Source organism: Harpegnathos saltator, unplaced genomic scaffold (assembly GCF_003227715.2).
Source record: "Harpegnathos saltator strain DR-91 unplaced genomic scaffold, Hsal_v8.6 scaffold425, whole genome shotgun sequence".
Taxonomy (NCBI): domain Eukaryota; kingdom Metazoa; phylum Arthropoda; class Insecta; order Hymenoptera; family Formicidae; genus Harpegnathos; species Harpegnathos saltator.
In genome coordinates, this window is record NW_020230234.1 from 1,021,278 (window position 1) to 1,038,190 (window position 16,913).

Below are 16,913 nucleotides of genomic sequence, written 5' to 3' on the forward strand. Positions count from 1 at the left end.
TCACGGTATGGGAAATTGAAAGTTTTATACAATTAATGTAATTAATGCAACCGATATAATAGATACGACTCACACACTTGAAGATTAGATAATCGGTGGAATTTATCGGTGGAATTTACTGCAGAATTTACCGCAGAACTTCTTGCAAATGCAAACCAGACCTGCAATCTGACTCTGATTGTTTTGTTGTTTCGTGTAACTTTAATATAATGAAACCAAAAGAGAGCTGGGCATTCAATAGACCGCTTTAGGGATCGATCGAATGTTATATTGTGTTATTTTTATATCGCATCGCGAGTCTTATGTTTCGGAAGCGATTTTGGCTAAAATAGAATCAATCCTGGAATATTCTTCCAGAGAATTGATGATGCGTTGATGTTCGTAGCAAATCGCGCAATCGTAGAATTTTTGCGCGAAAGCAAATATTGTATTGTATCGTATTATAAGTATGTAATATGTATCAAGACTTGTTTAAAAAATACAGGTGGCTTTTGCTTTCTTGAAGAACCTCGAAGCGATAGAACAGTGCCTCGTTCATTTGGTTCAAAGGACACCGAGAGATCTTGAGATATCAAATTAGGAATTAGTTTCCTAATTCCCTCTCTAAAATTTATTTGATATTTTTTAGGGAAATATAATAAATCTATAGGAGAAGAGAGTGAATTAAGTCGGTAGAAAAAAAATTGTACCTGCCTCTGTGTGTATACACATAGCGCTGTGTTTCTGTCCTCACACGTCGGACTAATTTCACACACTCTTCGCCGTTGGCTATATCGTTAGGGGCTTCTGGACGGTAATATGGTCATGGCCATCCATGCGAATCATCCAGGGCCTGACATCGACTCTTTTACTACGGCTGACTCAGTGTCTTCAGTGGTTCTCTATTATATATTACCTATGAACTTCAAACAAATCGCGAGAGTGAATGAGAATCCTCGATGAAGATTCCGTGATTCAAGAATCCTTGGTGACGGAGCGACAACGAATCACCATTTAACGCCGTCAAATGTCTACACTTCGCGGTGATTTCATTCTGAGATTTCACTTTCACACGTAGATCGATGGGGAGAATTTATCTATGCGAGAAATGTAAATGTTCTACAGAATACAGAAAAAAAAAAATATATATATATATAATGTATCAAGACTTGTTTAAAAAATACAGCCGGTTGTTTTCTTGCCTGCTTAAAGAACCTCGAAGCGATAGAACAGTGCTTCATTCATTTGATGAAGGATACCGAGGGGTCTTGAGATACCGAATAAGGAATTAGTTTCATATTTCCTCTCTAAAAATTGATTTGATATTTCTCAGGGAAATATAATAAATATGCAGGAGGAGAGAATGAATTAAATCGATAGATAAAATATTCCATAAGTTAATCAATAACGTATCATCTGTGCAAACGGGCCATTCCGTCCGACGAAACCGGAAACGGCGAGCTTCAAAACGCGAAGGATAATCCGCTCGCTCGCGCTTCTTTCTCGCGCGCCTCTCATTTCGCCGACACCCGAGATTAATGCGAATTAATAGCACCGCCGACAAACTCGTCCCCTCCAATTCGCAAGCGACCAACGGCTCGATTATCCGCATCCTCCGCTCACGAAGACGCACGCGTTAACACAATCGACACAATATATCGTGATTAATTTCTCGCACAGCGTGAAATTCGCTCGCGTCGCCGGTCGTACGGCCGCATGCGTGGGCTTGATAAATTGAAAACAAAATTGATCCGTCTATTCGGCCGCGCTACCCTGACCCAGTTCAGGCTCGAGAGAGAGAGAGAAAGAGAGAGAGAGAGAGAGAGAGAGAGAGAGAGATTCCTGTCTCCCGCGAATAGGACAAGCGGCAAAAATCGCCTCGAGGGATCGCCGCCCTCCACGCCGCTGGCGAGTGCACGGCCGCGTTGGACGTTGCTCGAGTAATTATTCGCCCGCTCGGCTTGCAATTACGCAGCGCGATTCATGCCGAAACCGCGCGTGTGGCTGAAAATTACGCGTCATCCTCCTCATCTTCGCCATTTACCTTTGCGTAACGCGGCTTACGCGTGCCGAGCGTAATCACGGCGATCAGCAGGTCGAAGTTAAGCGCGGATAATACGGCAGATGCACTCCTAAGATGCGGTCTTCAGGCTCGATACGCGTTGCGCAATCCGCGAAGCCGTACGCAGCGCAGAAACACAGCGCGCGTCTCACTTAAGCACTTTTACGTAAATCTTTCCCCCGCTTAATCTGATTTATCCGTTACGCCACGACGCCGCCACCGTGTGTCTTATAACACCTCTCGTTTCATCACTCGCTGCTTATCGTACGTTTTAATTAACGCTCTTGTACTCGTCGGGAAAATACTATAAAGCGGCCGCGCTAGGCCTCGAGAACGAGCTTGGCCCCATTTGGTGGATCGAACATAATTCCAAATTTTCCACCTTACGTGTCCGTTTTTAAATTGCCTATCGTGACCAATTTAGGGAGTAGTCGAAGCATCGCGCTACGACGTTCAGACGAACGTCCGCGTGTCACGAACTGACATCGAAGCGTCATTAAAATATAGGGTGATATTTGGAGACAAAATAACGAATTTTCTGTACTGATGATGCTTAATGAATTCCCGAGATATCAATCACAACAGTTTCTTTTATAAATATATCGATGCGAGACTGGAGCGTCCCTAAATATATGTAGCCGAGGTATCTGCGGAAGTGATCGAATTGGAAGACAAGAAAACGAATTTCTGAGCGACACCCATTGACGTAGCCATGTGATTTCTTCCCAGGCAGAACAGAACATCACGACATCAAAATGACATCAAAATGATCGAATCATGGTGGAAAAAAGAGTTTTCCTCAAAATTTTGACATCATTTTGATGTCATCATGGTTTTCTCTTCTGCTTGGGTTAAGATATCGATTACGAAAGAGTTCTTAATAGATCGGTGAAAAAGTTTCGGGATCCGATGTTTCGGGATACACGGCACTGAGTTGGCTGTAGTCAGAAATTAATCTGAAGGTAAAATAACTCATTTCCGTGGAAACCGCGACGTCGTGGCTTTACACGTTGCTAAGATACGAATTACGGAATTTCGTAAAGTGAGGTGAACGACCGCCTAGCTCGCACGCTGAGTGGTGAATAGTCAGAGAGGCAATAGTTGGGGTAGGTCTGGCGTAGTGCAGGGGTACGATTGTCACGCTTTCTCTCTTCCATTTCCACCTAGTGGAAGCGAGCAAGTGGCATTGACCTTGTATAATTAGCGCCAAGAAATCTGCAGAACGCGGCTCGATCGATCGTCGATATTTTCGCTTTTAGGAGTCGTAGAAATTTCAGTTAGAGTTCGTTGCAAAGCTAAAGCTTCTACAATGGCTACAGTGGCTTCTACAAAAAAGCCGTCTACAATGGCAGTAAGCAGTAAGAAGTAAGCGTAAATGATAAGAAATAAACTAATCACAGTCGATTATGACAAAAATAATCAACTGTGGTTGATCCATTTCTTACTGTTCACGCTTACTTCTTACTGCTTATTGCCATTGTAGACGACGCTTAAGACTCTAATAATCGACTATGGTCTGGATTATTCTTATAATAATCGACTGTGTTTGGTCTATTTTTACAGCTTACGCTTACAGCCTTATTCTCGCAGCCATTGTAAAAATGCCTTATGATTTTCACGCATCTAATTAGCGCATTGAGATTTCACTAACGTTCTTCCGTTGAGGTTTGAATGGTGAAATAGGATTTTTAATCGAAATATTTGATAAAAATATCGGATTTTTGGATGTAACAAATATTTGTCAAGAACGTTCTACACTATATTGCAAATGTAATATTTCGCATAAAGTATGCAATTGTAAATTGTAGTTTGTACAAAAAAGATGTTTATTAATTTTTATTGAGAACACTATGTTATTCTTGTTCGAAATATATATTACATAAAATTGTTTTTTTTTTCATTTGCTCTCTTGTTGTTCATGATCGCACTTGAGGCAAATTAAATTACATTATAATAAATATAGATCGAATTATATTTCGATAAATTCTCTATAAAAAGAAAATTCTTTTATATATAAAAATAAACAAAAAGGTAACACTCATATCTTGATAATGATTTTGCTTAGGATAAAGTTATGTTATAGGACGTCTTTATCACAAGTAACTCTTATCTGCAACATTGTCTTCTATAGTCATTAGTTTCATAAATGATAGAAATTTACTGGACTTCTTGTATACACTAACTTAACAGACATAAAAGTCTGTAACTTTTAGAGTCGTGTAAATCTTGATCGTTAACGACATTGTACACAATGTTGTTTTATTATCGATTTGGAGATATCCGCACGACCTGGAATTGAAAAGCGCACAAAGTATTTTATAATTACTCTAATTATATGTTCGATATATCATAGTAGTGCTCGCGATATGTGTAACAAATTCTACCATCCTTCACAAGCACCTTAATCTATGTGTAACAAATATTAATTAATATTAATGCAAAATAAACGTTACCTAATTGTAACTCTATGTACAAAGCTAACATTATCACTTGTATCGGTACATCACAATCTTGCGGTTTCGACACCCATACCTGGAATAAAAAATTCTTGTTACCATATATCACGGCTTTCAAATAATAGGTTAAGCCAATTTTAAGATATATACTCACCTGTTTCAAAGTTTCTCCAGCTTTATCTAATTCGCCACGTATGGCATAAGCCACAGCCAAGTTGTAACGTAACACGGCAATGCCCGTAGAAATTGTTGTAGGATACCACGCTATAATTATAATGTCATTTTACATTTTAGTATAACGAAGTAATACGAAGATTTTCTAAATTTACTTTTTATAGGCTTCATCACGACTTCCTCCGCTTTCTCTTTATCCTTCTCGGGGACTTCCGGCATAGTCGTAAATGTATTTAAATCTTGAAGATTTTCCGGTTTCAGATATTCAAGAGCTTCGCTAATTTTGTCGATAAATATCAGACTTTCGGCAGCATATAAGTTACCTAACATTCTATATGCACCAGGCAGCTTATTAAAGCTCAGCAGTGCTTTTGCGTGCTCAAGGGCAAGTGTGTAATCTCCAAGGCACAAAGAAACGTATGCGCTAGCAGCCAACACGCTGATTCTTAAATTAAAAGATTCGATAGCCGTGGCTTGAGACATTGGCGTAGTATTATGCTGGATACCTGAAAACGATTGTATAAAATAGATTATGACAAATTATAAAATCACGTGCAATCTCGTGTTCATTGTAACTTGAAATCCATACCCAAGTTATGACCAGGTGTTAACGATAGTGATACTGTTTGTGAATTTGTGGTAGTTGTCGCTGGTATATTTGGCTCGTTGTTGTTTGGCAGTAGAAATAATGCATTTTTCAGACACAAAGATCCGAATTCTAATGTTGGCTGTGGAATCGCGTAGGACAAGCCTTCGGAATGATAGTTCACCTTTTCGGAAAGAGATGTGGCTAATATGATTTTTTTATAAACTCCAGAACCTATGATTTTCTGCACCAGATCCTCACGTCGACGTAAAATTTTAAAATCGACTTCATTTGACTGAAAATATATAAATAACACATCATCACATGTCAACAATGAGACTTATAATTTTATTACATAAATTTAATTCTTTGCTTGAATGTAAAAGTATAACTAAAGATATAAACAATTCTTTTATTATTCTTAAATAATATATACTCCAGATACATATGGAAATCTCCTATTTACATAGGTAAATTAATGATACCAACAATATCAATTATAACTTACATGTTTGTGACAATAGATACAACATTCCGCCATTCTGAGCCACAGCTTAGGATTATTGTGAAACCTCTGTGCTGCTTCCGTAAAACAATCGAAGGCTTTTGATGCTTGACCAGCATGCAACAATGATACTCCCAAACTGTACATCAGCTCATAGTGTTTATTACTACCAAGTGTATACAATGGTTGAGAGGATGAGGCATCTGTATCAAATATTTCAACTGAATCTACATGGAATAGAAATATATACAGATTCAATAATAACTGTAAGATTCACCAGTATCTTTAACTTGCACACTTTCCACTGCACATTTATTTTCGTGAAGAGCTTTCCGCAGATAGAAACAAGCCAAATTTGGCTTATTCATTGCAAAATGCAAACATGCCATGTTGTTATAATATAAAACAGCCAAAGACTCACCACATGATCTATAAATCATATGTTAATATAATATTTTAATTATCACAGTCACTTTATCTTTAAAATATAATACAACATTTTATATATGGCAGATATATATAAAAATCCCCAATTTGAACTTATGTATTTATGTCTAATTGAATTTGCAAATGACATACTTAAAATCTAAATTTTCCGTAGTTGCAGAATTCAACAATTTCATTGCTTTTTTATGATTTCCTCGTAAATATTCTAGATTAGCTTTCAAAAAAATTGTTGATGTATTCTGAAAACAATAATAAAGTAATAAAATTTTTGTAATTTTCTACAACCTCATTAAAAAGAAATTAATTAAAAAAAAATATAATAAAGCACATCAATATAATGCATCAATAATAATGTTGCAATAACTGGTTTCATCTTATATATCGTTTCAATAAATAATATTACCACCACTGGAGTACCCAATGAAACTAATGTCTTCCATTCTTTTTTGCAAAGTTTTAGTTGATGAGTCAGAAGATATATCCTTGCTTTATATTTCAAAAGTTTTATTTTAAATGCATCTGTTGCAGTATCACTAACACCTTTTTTTTGTTCTTTCTGATCCTTTACAGATTTCATCATACCATCCTTGTCAACAGATGATATCTTAGAATTGTCAGTAGATACAAATTGACTTTCTACATAATTTAATATTGAAATAGCTGTATCTGGTTGCTCCATAACAATATATAATTCGATTAATAGTAGACAAACTTTGTGTGCTAAAGTTTCTTCTGTAAACAATAAGCATATATAAATACATATTAAACAAAAAAGTATTATAGATCTGAATATCAATTATCATAATTGGATTTAATCACTTCTTGAAACTATCACTATACATACCCATTGGCTCAATAAAGGCAAAGAGCCTATTCATAATTTGAATTGCTGCATTATATTGTCTAGTATGATATAATAATACAGCTTGATTATACCTCATAACACACTTTTCAACATCATCAATAGCCTCACTAGAGTCTGTTGTTGATATCTGACCACATATAGCATTTAAACTCTTTCGCATCAATTCAGTTTTCTTCAAATCACTCTTATAATATTCCACAACAACTTTATTATGTGTAACTTTAAGATCCGTAGGCCTGAGGCTTTCTAGCCTATTTAAATGTGACAAACATGATATGTAGGAACCTTTCTGAAAATCTGATAATGCATTTTGTGCCAAAGTACGTTCCTGCTCAGTTATAACAGAGACCGTATTGTCTCTAATCTGTGTTTCTGTAGTTTCGCTCATGATAATGCAATAATATATAACTGTTTTTTGTTATATTCTACAATTGAAAATTTATATAATTACTTAATTATTAAATAATTGTATTTTATAGATTTTCATTTTTATTTATTCTTGACATATATTAAAGTCAGATTACGTCAAATTGGATTACGTTTATACACTTATAATACAGGCAAGGACAATATTAAGATTACAGAAAATAAAAGAATGCATTAATAGGAAACAGTGACAGAAGATGAATAAAGAAAAAGAAGATAGAATGTTCTTGCTCGCACATGCGCAGTTTTCAATTCTCAGTGAAATACTTATGCCCGTCGCACATGAAATGATAAAACTGCACATGGCATAAGATCGTGTGGACCAATGAGCATTGGAGTTTCAAATCGTCATATTGGGTGCGTTCACGACACTCAACAGTTGCGCAACTATTGAGTAAAGCCAGCGGCACACGGTGCTTGTTTTTGTACTGGATTGCTCGCTGGATGAAAATACTGCATTCTGATTGGTATATTTCCGGAAATAGATGCACCAATCAGGATCAGACCATGAAAGAAGGAGGGCGTACTACTAGGTGGCGGGCGACGGGACACCATGCGTTCGGGACCTGCATCTTATTTTCGTTCCGAAGAGAGAAAAATATCGAGAGCGCGGTAGTCGCTAGCTAGACTCGAACGGGAATCGAACCCGGGTCTTTCGCTGGCCGGGCGACTGCTCTAAGCCACTGAACTACCTGACGCTCCACGCTCACGACACTCTCTTCTCCCTAGATAACGTTGAGAGATATCGTTCGGAAGCGACATCTCTAGTGCTATCCTGAGCGCACGGCGACTACAGAAAGAGGCATTAACTACGTTTACACGGCAAGGTTAATCCGGATTAGTAACAACCGTAATTAGTGAATTCTTTGATTCGATTGGTATATACTTTTAGATCTAAAAATATACTCTAATCGAATTCGAGCTGCACTAACTACGGTAGTTACTAAGTCGAAGTTAGAAGCCGTGTAAACGTAGTCATTGACTGCATTCAGCAGACTCAACAGTTGGACAACATTACTAGATTTTCCACTGAATCCCGCTCCTGATTGGTAAATACTTCTGGGTCTGGGAAGGATCTAAAAGAATGTTCCAATCACAGATAATAATCACTAAGCGCTCTCTGATCACTTTGTTCTACTGAACGCGGCTATTGTTACATGTACCTAGTGGTACAAGATGGTGGTCTCTCAGGATGCAATATTTTCACCTAAGCAATCTATCACGAAAACAAGCACCGTGTGCTGCTGGCTTAATTCGTCAACGTTATTGGTCTGAATGTAAAAGTTATTCTACAATACGTGTCGTAAGTTGCAAGCCGTAAGAATTGGCGAATCACAGTCGATTATTACAAAAATAATCGGCTATAATTGGTCAGTATTGGGAACTTGAATAAATTCTCGCTGTTTTCCGACAGATGGTGTTATCTTAGTCTTTTTGTATCGGGCAATACTACAGCCAACTTCATCGTGAAGCTCCACCATTAGGCTCGAAGTGACAGTATATGTTATTCCGCCGAAGCGTAAACAACATATTTTTTCATAGCGTTAAACATGTCGAATTTCGTGCCAAAAAAAGAGTATTTGCGGGGAATTTTACTGCATTACTTTTTTCAAAAAAAATCTGCAGCTGAAGCATATAGAATTCTTGTGGAGACTTACGGCGACCATGCTCTGTCGGAAACAACATGCAGAGATTGGTTTAGACGCTTTAAAAATAATGATTTTGATGTTGAAGATAAAGAACGCTCTGGCGCACCGAAAAAGTTTGAAGACGAAAAATTGGAAGCATTACTCGATAAAGACCCATGTCAGACGCAAAATGAACTTGCAGAATCATTAGGAGTCGATCACACAACAGTTGCCAAACGTTTAAAAACATTAGGCAAAAGGAAAAACGGCCGCAATACGAGGAGAGACACGACAAAGTAATTTTTCAGCCTGATAACGCTCGGCCACATGTTGCAAAACCGGTCAAAACCTACTTGAAAACACTCAAATGGGAAGTCCTACTTCACCCGCTGTATTCACCGGACATTGCTCCTTCCGATTACCACTTGTTCCGATCGATGACTCATGACGCCTGGTTGAGCAGCACTTCCATTCTTATGAAGAAGCCAAAAAATGGGTCGATTCGTGGATAACCTCAAAGGATGAGTTGTTCTTTCGACATGGTATTCGTATGCTGCCAGAAAAATGGGAGCAGAGTTGTAAAAATATTAATTAACTTCTCCTCAATTTAATAATTGATTTGAGGAAATAATTTCTAATTTAATTGATTGACGATTAATATAAGCCCATTCAATTAAAAAGATTTTAATTGACCATTTATTTGAACAAATCTAGTTAAAAATTATTCAATTAACGATTGATTTGAAGGAATTCAATCAATAACCATTGAATCAACGATTAAAACTAACAAAAGTAATTAAAGATTGTTCGATTAACGATTGAACATAGTCAATATAATTAAAGGCTATTTAATTGACAATTGGTATAAGCAAATTTAATTGAAAAGCGCAGTAAGACAATTGACTAATCTGTCAATTCAATGTTTACATTACTCATAGCAACTAACCGAGCTGAATATAACGTGATACACAAGAAGTTTAAAAAACTTAGATCCTTTGTTTCGGTCACAAAAGTATTTTTTAAACATTATATGAAAGAAAAAATGTCGACGCAGAACTCCATTGGACAAACGTAAGTATATAATATATATATATATATATATATAAACTCAGTTTCCTTTTAGAGATAGCTGACATGCGGCGAATCACGCTGAATCAATTCACATGTTTCCTGTTAGATCCTTTAGCTGTTCTTGTCCACAATATGCTTCGTTCTTTGACCAATTTTTCGTGCGTTTTTTTCGCAAATAGTATATGTTTCATACGAATGTATAATGGAAATATATTAAAATCAATAATTTATGATACTTTGGTCATTGCAAATATATTCTTGTTTCGAGTCCTGCCTACCGCTTTCGCGATTTTTGTGTGCTAACCGACTTATCCTTTTTCGCGTATAGTCGACACCATTATTTGGTGTCTTCTATGAAAATAAGGCGATTAACAAAGATGTTCATGTTTATAGTAATAATGAACAAATCGATTTGTTAACGGATAATTGTGCAGAGGAAACACCATTAAATTTACGGATTGCGTGTAATAAAACTCCGTATTTAGACGGTACATTTTTTGACGTGGGTTTCGGGAAATCGTCTCAAGATGGATCTGCAGTGTATGCCGCGTGTACTAATTGCACGCCTAAGCAACTTATTAAAGGGAGTTTAAAAGTATCTTCTAATTACATAACACATTTGAAGGTACATCTATCAAGACTTTTCATATATTTTCTTTAAAGGAATACATAATGAGAGACTAGTTTAATAGTTATTCATATTTTTATAGAGAAAACATCCTGATTTATGCTCCGAATATTTAACTTATAAAAACGATAAACGAAAGTTGGCGGAAAGATCAAACGTAAATCGTAGAGCAACATGAGCTTTTTCACAAGAACTGTTTGAAAAAAATGTCACTGCTTATATATTACAGAGCATGTCACCATTCAGCACTGTTGAGTTTCCAGCATTTAGACAAATATTTAACAGTAAATAACAGACAAATATTTAAGAGGTTTTTTCATTATGTCATTGATGTATTTGAAGACTAAAATAATGTTCTAAAATAATGCATTCATCTTACAGGTTTCAAAATAAAATATGATGAAGGAACTTTAAAACATCTTACTCGATACACTTTAACTAAAAGAATTGACGCTCTTTATAACGAGCATATAGAAGTCATAAAAAACCACTTAAAAAATACCAAACACGTTTGTACTACAACAGATGTGTGGACTGTGCCCGATCGTAGAGTTCTCGGCGTTACGACTCACTGGGTAAATGTTTCTAAACTTTTAACAAAATCGAAAATTTATTCCTACTGTATCTAATGCGATTATCTTTTGTAGCTCTGTGACAAAATTTTGGAGAGAAAATCTGCTGTTATAGCATGCAAAACAATAAAAGGTACTCATTCAGCTGAAGCTATTGCTGCCAAATTAGCCAGAATATATGCATTTTTTGGATTGTCTGAAGAAAAAATAGTAGCTACAGTTACTGACAATGGGTCTAATTTTATAAAAAGATTCCGAATGTTTGGCTTAAGCAGTAATGCCATTTCAAGAAATGAAAGCCCAAGTACAAATTATCTTGACACAGAAATGGAAATAAACGACTTATCTGAAACGAATGACAGAAACATTATTGAAACAAACGAAAATAATGATGATGATGATGATGACAACAATAATTACGATCATGTTCATGACGAATCTGTAGTTAGTGAAGAAATTAACGACGAAATTAAAATTATCTTACCTCGACATTTAAGATGTACGAGTCACACACTAAATCTAATCGCATCTAGTGATGCAATAAAAATAATAAAAGAAGATTATAAATTAAAACGCTTGCACGAAGAAGCAATCGGAGAATGCGAAAAACTATGGAGAAAATTAAGATCACCGAAAAATCGCGAAGCCTTGAAAAAATATTTAAATTGCGCTTTAAAACGTCCTGTTATTACAAGATAGTATTCTTTACATAATTAACAAATCTTAAATAATTAAACAGTCTTAAACAAATAATCTCATTACAAGATAAACTCACCGATATTAATATACAACATTATTTAAATTTTGAAGTTGATTACAGGGAGCATATTTTTCGTTATATAAGGGATTAAGTAACATCTATGGAACCTTTGGCTATTGCAATTGATAAGGCTCAAGCCGAGACTAATGCTTGCTATGGTTGCTTAACGCCATTGCTGGTAAGCATAAATAACAAGTGGATTACAATGCTTGGAAGCAACACTTCGACATATTGTGAAAAGTTGGTGGAAGGAATGTAGTTACGTTTATTTGAAAGGTTCAATGACTTTTTTGAAATTCGCGGTCAAGAGGAAGCAGCGACACTTGCTGCGATTACATATCCGCGATTTAAAAATTGCTGGCTGAATTGCTTAGATAACAAGAAGAAAGTCAAAATAAAACAATTAATTATTACAGCGTTTAGGTCGGAAAAAGTAAATAACTTGGAATTAGAAGAAAATATATTGTTAGACGACTTCTATGATTTTGGCGAAAATGTTGCCCATATTAATAGACAATCACATCTTTTTTCATCTGAAGGTGAAGATACAATACAAATAATGCGCTTTTTGAACAATACTAAATTAAGTATAAATGTGTTACATGAATACCCACAAGTAAAAAAATTATTTGTTAAATATAACACATATTTACCTTCCTCGGCACTAGTAGAGAAGTTATTCTCGTACGCTACAATGATAAATATCGCAAAATTTAACAAATTGTCAGACCATTCATTGGAGAATAACCGCTGAAAATATGAAAAAAAGATATTTTTAAGTATAAATAAGTTATATAAGTCTTAAAGTTATTTATAAATAAGTTATAATATTCTACTTTGCATGTTACATTTGTAAATATAATTAATAAAACGTTATAAAAAGTAATTAAAAATATAGTTTAAATGTCGTTTGTAAAAAGAAACTGAGTATATATATATATATATTAGATACTTACGTTTGTCCAATGATGATCTGCGTCGACATTTTTTCTTTCATATAATTTCATATAATAAACCAATTAGTTTTCTTCATTTCCCTCCTCAGGACAGAAATGAAGAACTCTGATTGGTTGATTCTCTTATGCGTTGTGTATTATGCGTTATGCAGAAGTCTGTGCTCTAGCCCTTAACCTCTTCACCAAATGACTTTAAGTTACTACATCAATGTAATAACTTCGTCGTAAAGGAGCGTTTACACGGCATCTAACGTCAGTAGTTATAACATCGATGTTATAACTTTGGCGTAAATTGGGCTGTGTAAACGTAGTCATAGACATAGGAATATAGGGACAGAGCATAAGCCCGTAAGATAGGTGAAGGGAGTTGTGCTGAAATGTGGAGGGCGACTGTGCCCGTATTCATAGGCTGCGTTCCGATATTCACTGCCAGCACTGAAATTCTGTAGTATACGTGACACAAACTATGTATTTTCAGTACTGGCAGTGAATTTCGGAACGCAGCCTTAATAACGCTAATGTTATAACTCCTACTCAAGGTGAGTTGCGTTTACACATTTACGCTTATCTATTTGAAATAACTTAATAACTTTCGAGTGAGTCAAGGATTCCCATTAGTACCAATATAAAAGGCCGAAAAATGAAATGATTGTGATTGTAGTTTGAATATAAAAGAATTAGAATATGAAAAGAATAGTATGTAAATAAATCAACAAATAAAGTGAACTTTTTGGTTATATTATGAATTTGAAAATTATAAAATATGTATATATCTATATAGTAAAATTTATATAATAAAATATAATATTTAACTAAAAATGAAATTAAAATTCTAGGTTATCAGTTTTGGAAAAAATTAATCATGGAAAATATGGAAAGCGTACGCTTGTTTGTTGCTATATATTTGAAAATAGTAGAAAATATGACGATGCAATATATACTATATGTACGAAATATTTTGATTAAACGGCGAAAGCGTCAGAAAGAAATTATATTACAACATTTGTTGAATTTAACACCACCAAATCATTTGCATGATCTCGGACCCGTATTACAATTTTCACAACATAAATCAATTTTACAATCAAATTAAGATGTTCAATTTTTATATTGGTATTATTGTCATATTTACGTCCGTTTACACGTCTTCCTTACGTCGATGTAGAAACTCTAAGCTTCTTCACCAAATGACTTTGAGTTACTACATCAATGTAATAACTTCGTCGTAAAGGAGTGTTTACGCATCTAACGTCAGTAGTTATAACATCGATGTTATAACTTTGGCGTAAATTGGGCTGTGTAAACGTAGTCAATGTCAGGCCTTCGGCCTGACGGAACGCACCCAAATACTTACACACGGCGCAACCACCAATTAAATTTAGGCACAATTTACTCGTCGCACCGTCCCGCAATGGTTATCCGCCCGCAACTCTATGCTCTGTCCCTATATTCCTATGTCTATGGTCGGTATTCATAGTCAGGTTTTTATATTTAAAGCCAGCGGCACACGATGCTTGTTTTCGTGTTGGATTGCTTGCTGGATGAAAATACTGCATTCTGATTGGTGCATTTCCATCCATCTTCGGAAATTACCGGAGATCGGAGATCACCAATCAGAACGCAGTATTTTCATCCAGCAAGCAATCCAGCACGAAAACAAGCACCGTGTACCGCTGGCTTTAATCTATCTACACCGTGAGAGTGGCGTTGGAGCAGTACCTTATTTTGCCCAGAGCCATTTATTGAATTGAATTGAATCGAATCCTATGTCTATGGAGCCAGGCTGGTTCAACAGCTATAATAGTATGTTGTAGCAACGTGACTGAATGTCGTTGTTTACACATTTCCGAACACGCATTGTAAGATGCAATTTTGTCCACTGTGTATGCAAAATGGTATTAGAAATAAAATGAAAGCCTTTCAAATAAATTTGGAAGAAACAATATGGAGCTGTGAGAATATCAAGGTAAACATTAATTTGATAATTATACAAAATATCCTCCTCATCTCCGATATCGACGAAAAAATATTTAATCGACGCGTTTTTGCAAGAGAAACAACTTTTCTATTTGAAAAAATCGTCACTCTGCCTTGTGGAGCGAGATATAAATTGTTAAAGTTGATGGCAATTTAGGTTAAGAAACCTGTCACGGAGGCGACAGATAAATAAGATTCCGGATGGGTTTGCAACTTTCCACGCGCAATGAGGACGGGGAGGGTGCGGGAGGGGGCCGAAGGCCCCCCCTTGTACCCCCGTATATGTGTGTACACATATGTTGAAGCATTATAATTTATTAAACATATGAATTTTTAGCTCATGTATCAATGGTTATTTTTTGTTGTGTACTAACCACTATTATTAATTTTTCTGAATCTGAACTTATACATTTCATATTTGTAGTTACAATTTTACTTGTGTTTCAGTGTATTTGGCCCTTTGGCTACCAAGATTTGATGTTCTTTCAAAGATCAGCTATCTCACATAATTGGAATGAACCTGATATTACTAAAGAATATACACCCACATTGACAGAACTTTCACTTTATACACCACCTATGACCCCTAGAGGAGAAGCTCTTGAATGTGTAACGAGTTCTACAATGGAAAATCAACTTGATGAATTATTTTCCAAAAATGAAACTGTTGGTTTAAGAAACAAAATTGCAGATTGTAATAAGCCACATGTTATATCTGAGCTAGCAAATAATAATTTTGCAAAAGAAAAGGATATAAACATAAATACTGATAAACTGATGCCTAAAATAATTAATATTGAAAAAGTTAACATTGATATTACTAAGATTTTTGAAGACAACAATGTTTCTAATAAGAGAACACAAGAACATCCAATATCTGCAATGGGTCCTGTAAAAAATTATGGTACTTCATTGCATGATGCCAATAGCGCCATGGCATGGTGCAATGCATCTAATTCGCATACACCAGACAAAACTGAAAAAGAACAAAATGAAAGGAACAATGTACAAACAGATGAAGTAACAAATTACTTTGGTACAAGTGCAAACATAAATGTATCATCAGCTACAAATGAGAAAGTCAATATTGGTATTATGAATAACTCAAATACAACAATTCTATACAATTCTATACTGGATAATACAAATGCTAATGACTCAAATATAGATGAATTATTGGATGATGTCTTGAATGATACAAGTGATTATAAAAATATTTATGAAGATTGGATAGATTTGATAGACATTTAATTCAATGATTTGTAAATTTTGTTATTTATTATTTAGTGTTATTACTTATTTAGAATATAAAGTTAAGTATAAATTATAACTATTTTTTTACTTTCCTAATTGTAAGAGAAATCCTTTCCTAATTATAAGAAAATGTAAAATGATAATAGCTTAGTAGAATCTCAGTATAACTAAAGGATATATTTTACTTATATATTCTATTTATATTATTCATTGTATGATTAACATGACAATTGCTTAATAAACAATAAAAGATTGTATTTGTTAAGATCCACCTATTATTTGTATCGTATGAATTATTTGCACCTATTATTATATCGTATGAATTATTTGCAGTTCACATGCTGTATTGGCATATGCAAATATGTTCGGCGATAATCATGAAAGAATTAGAAATGCCTTCTAGATTCTGGTATCAACAAGATACTAATAAAAACTGTCGGTTTTATCCGTTGGGATCCAGAGTACCAAAGAAATCAGACACAGTATACCTAGATTGTGCATTCTCCCGAATTTCAAAAACAAGGATAGAGCTCACGTAGAAAAAAAGTCCTTTTCTACGTGAGCTTT

At 35.1% G+C, this 16,913-nt stretch overlaps 3 protein-coding genes across 5 annotated transcripts; 2 read left to right on the forward strand and 1 right to left on the reverse strand.

Annotated features, from left to right (window-relative positions):
- Nucleotides 1-4,074: 4,074 nt before the first annotated feature.
- On the reverse strand, nucleotides 4,075-7,507 carry Not10 (CCR4-NOT transcription complex subunit 10). Its single transcript, XM_011142920.3, is given in 11 exon segments — nucleotides 4,075-4,310; nucleotides 4,313-4,330; nucleotides 4,495-4,573; nucleotides 4,652-4,761; nucleotides 4,827-5,177; nucleotides 5,261-5,552; nucleotides 5,766-5,965; nucleotides 6,040-6,191; nucleotides 6,342-6,448; nucleotides 6,613-6,941; nucleotides 7,054-7,507. Coding segments are annotated over 11 exon segments (2,133 nt in total). The 5' UTR covers nucleotides 7,463-7,507; the 3' UTR covers nucleotides 4,075-4,224.
- Nucleotides 7,508-9,598: 2,091 nt separating this feature from the next.
- LOC105184246 (uncharacterized) lies at nucleotides 9,599-13,025 on the forward strand. Of its 3 annotated transcripts, none has more exons than XR_003113357.1 (5): nucleotides 9,599-10,199; nucleotides 10,593-10,824; nucleotides 10,910-11,137; nucleotides 11,209-11,402; nucleotides 11,475-11,755. XR_003113357.1 is itself a non-coding variant. In XM_019841946.2 (5 exons), the coding sequence occupies exons 3-5, from the start codon at nucleotides 11,060-11,062 to the stop codon at nucleotides 12,096-12,098; spliced, it is 870 nt and encodes a 289-aa protein (XP_019697505.2). In that variant the 5' UTR covers nucleotides 9,599-10,199; nucleotides 10,593-10,824; nucleotides 10,910-11,059; the 3' UTR covers nucleotides 12,099-13,025. The 3 variants fall into 3 exon arrangements, 1 of the variants encoding a protein (XP_019697505.2); XR_003113358.1 differs by having other exon boundaries at nucleotides 10,910-11,077; XM_019841946.2 differs by having other exon boundaries at nucleotides 10,910-11,111; nucleotides 11,475-13,025.
- A 1,778-nt stretch (nucleotides 13,026-14,803) lies between these two features.
- On the forward strand, nucleotides 14,804-16,365 carry LOC105184281 (superoxide-generating NADPH oxidase heavy chain subunit C). Its single transcript, XM_019841917.2, has 2 exons — nucleotides 14,804-15,081; nucleotides 15,540-16,365. Exons 1-2 carry the CDS (start codon nucleotides 14,980-14,982, stop codon nucleotides 16,341-16,343), a joined length of 906 nt encoding a protein of 301 aa, XP_019697476.1. The 5' UTR covers nucleotides 14,804-14,979; the 3' UTR covers nucleotides 16,344-16,365.
- The last annotated feature ends 548 nt before the right edge of the window (nucleotides 16,366-16,913 follow it).

What these genes read in the sequence shown, in the direction of transcription:
- LOC105184246 (XM_019841946.2), top strand. Translation starts at nt 11,060, where the DNA reads ATGTCACCATTCAGCACTGTTGAGTTTCCAGCATTTAGACAAATATTT. An exon ending in ATTTAGACAAATATTTAACA is followed by an intron (nt 11,112 to 11,208) that starts GTAAATAACAGA and finishes TTCATCTTACAG; the next exon opens with GTTTCAAAATAAAATATGAT. An exon ending in TCGGCGTTACGACTCACTGG is followed by an intron (nt 11,403 to 11,474) that starts GTAAATGTTTCT and finishes TATCTTTTGTAG; the next exon opens with CTCTGTGACAAAATTTTGGA.
- LOC105184281 (XM_019841917.2), top strand. Translation starts at nt 14,980, where the DNA reads ATGCAATTTTGTCCACTGTGTATGCAAAATGGTATTAGAAATAAAATG. An exon ending in GGAGCTGTGAGAATATCAAG is followed by an intron (nt 15,082 to 15,539) that starts GTAAACATTAAT and finishes CTTGTGTTTCAG; the next exon opens with TGTATTTGGCCCTTTGGCTA.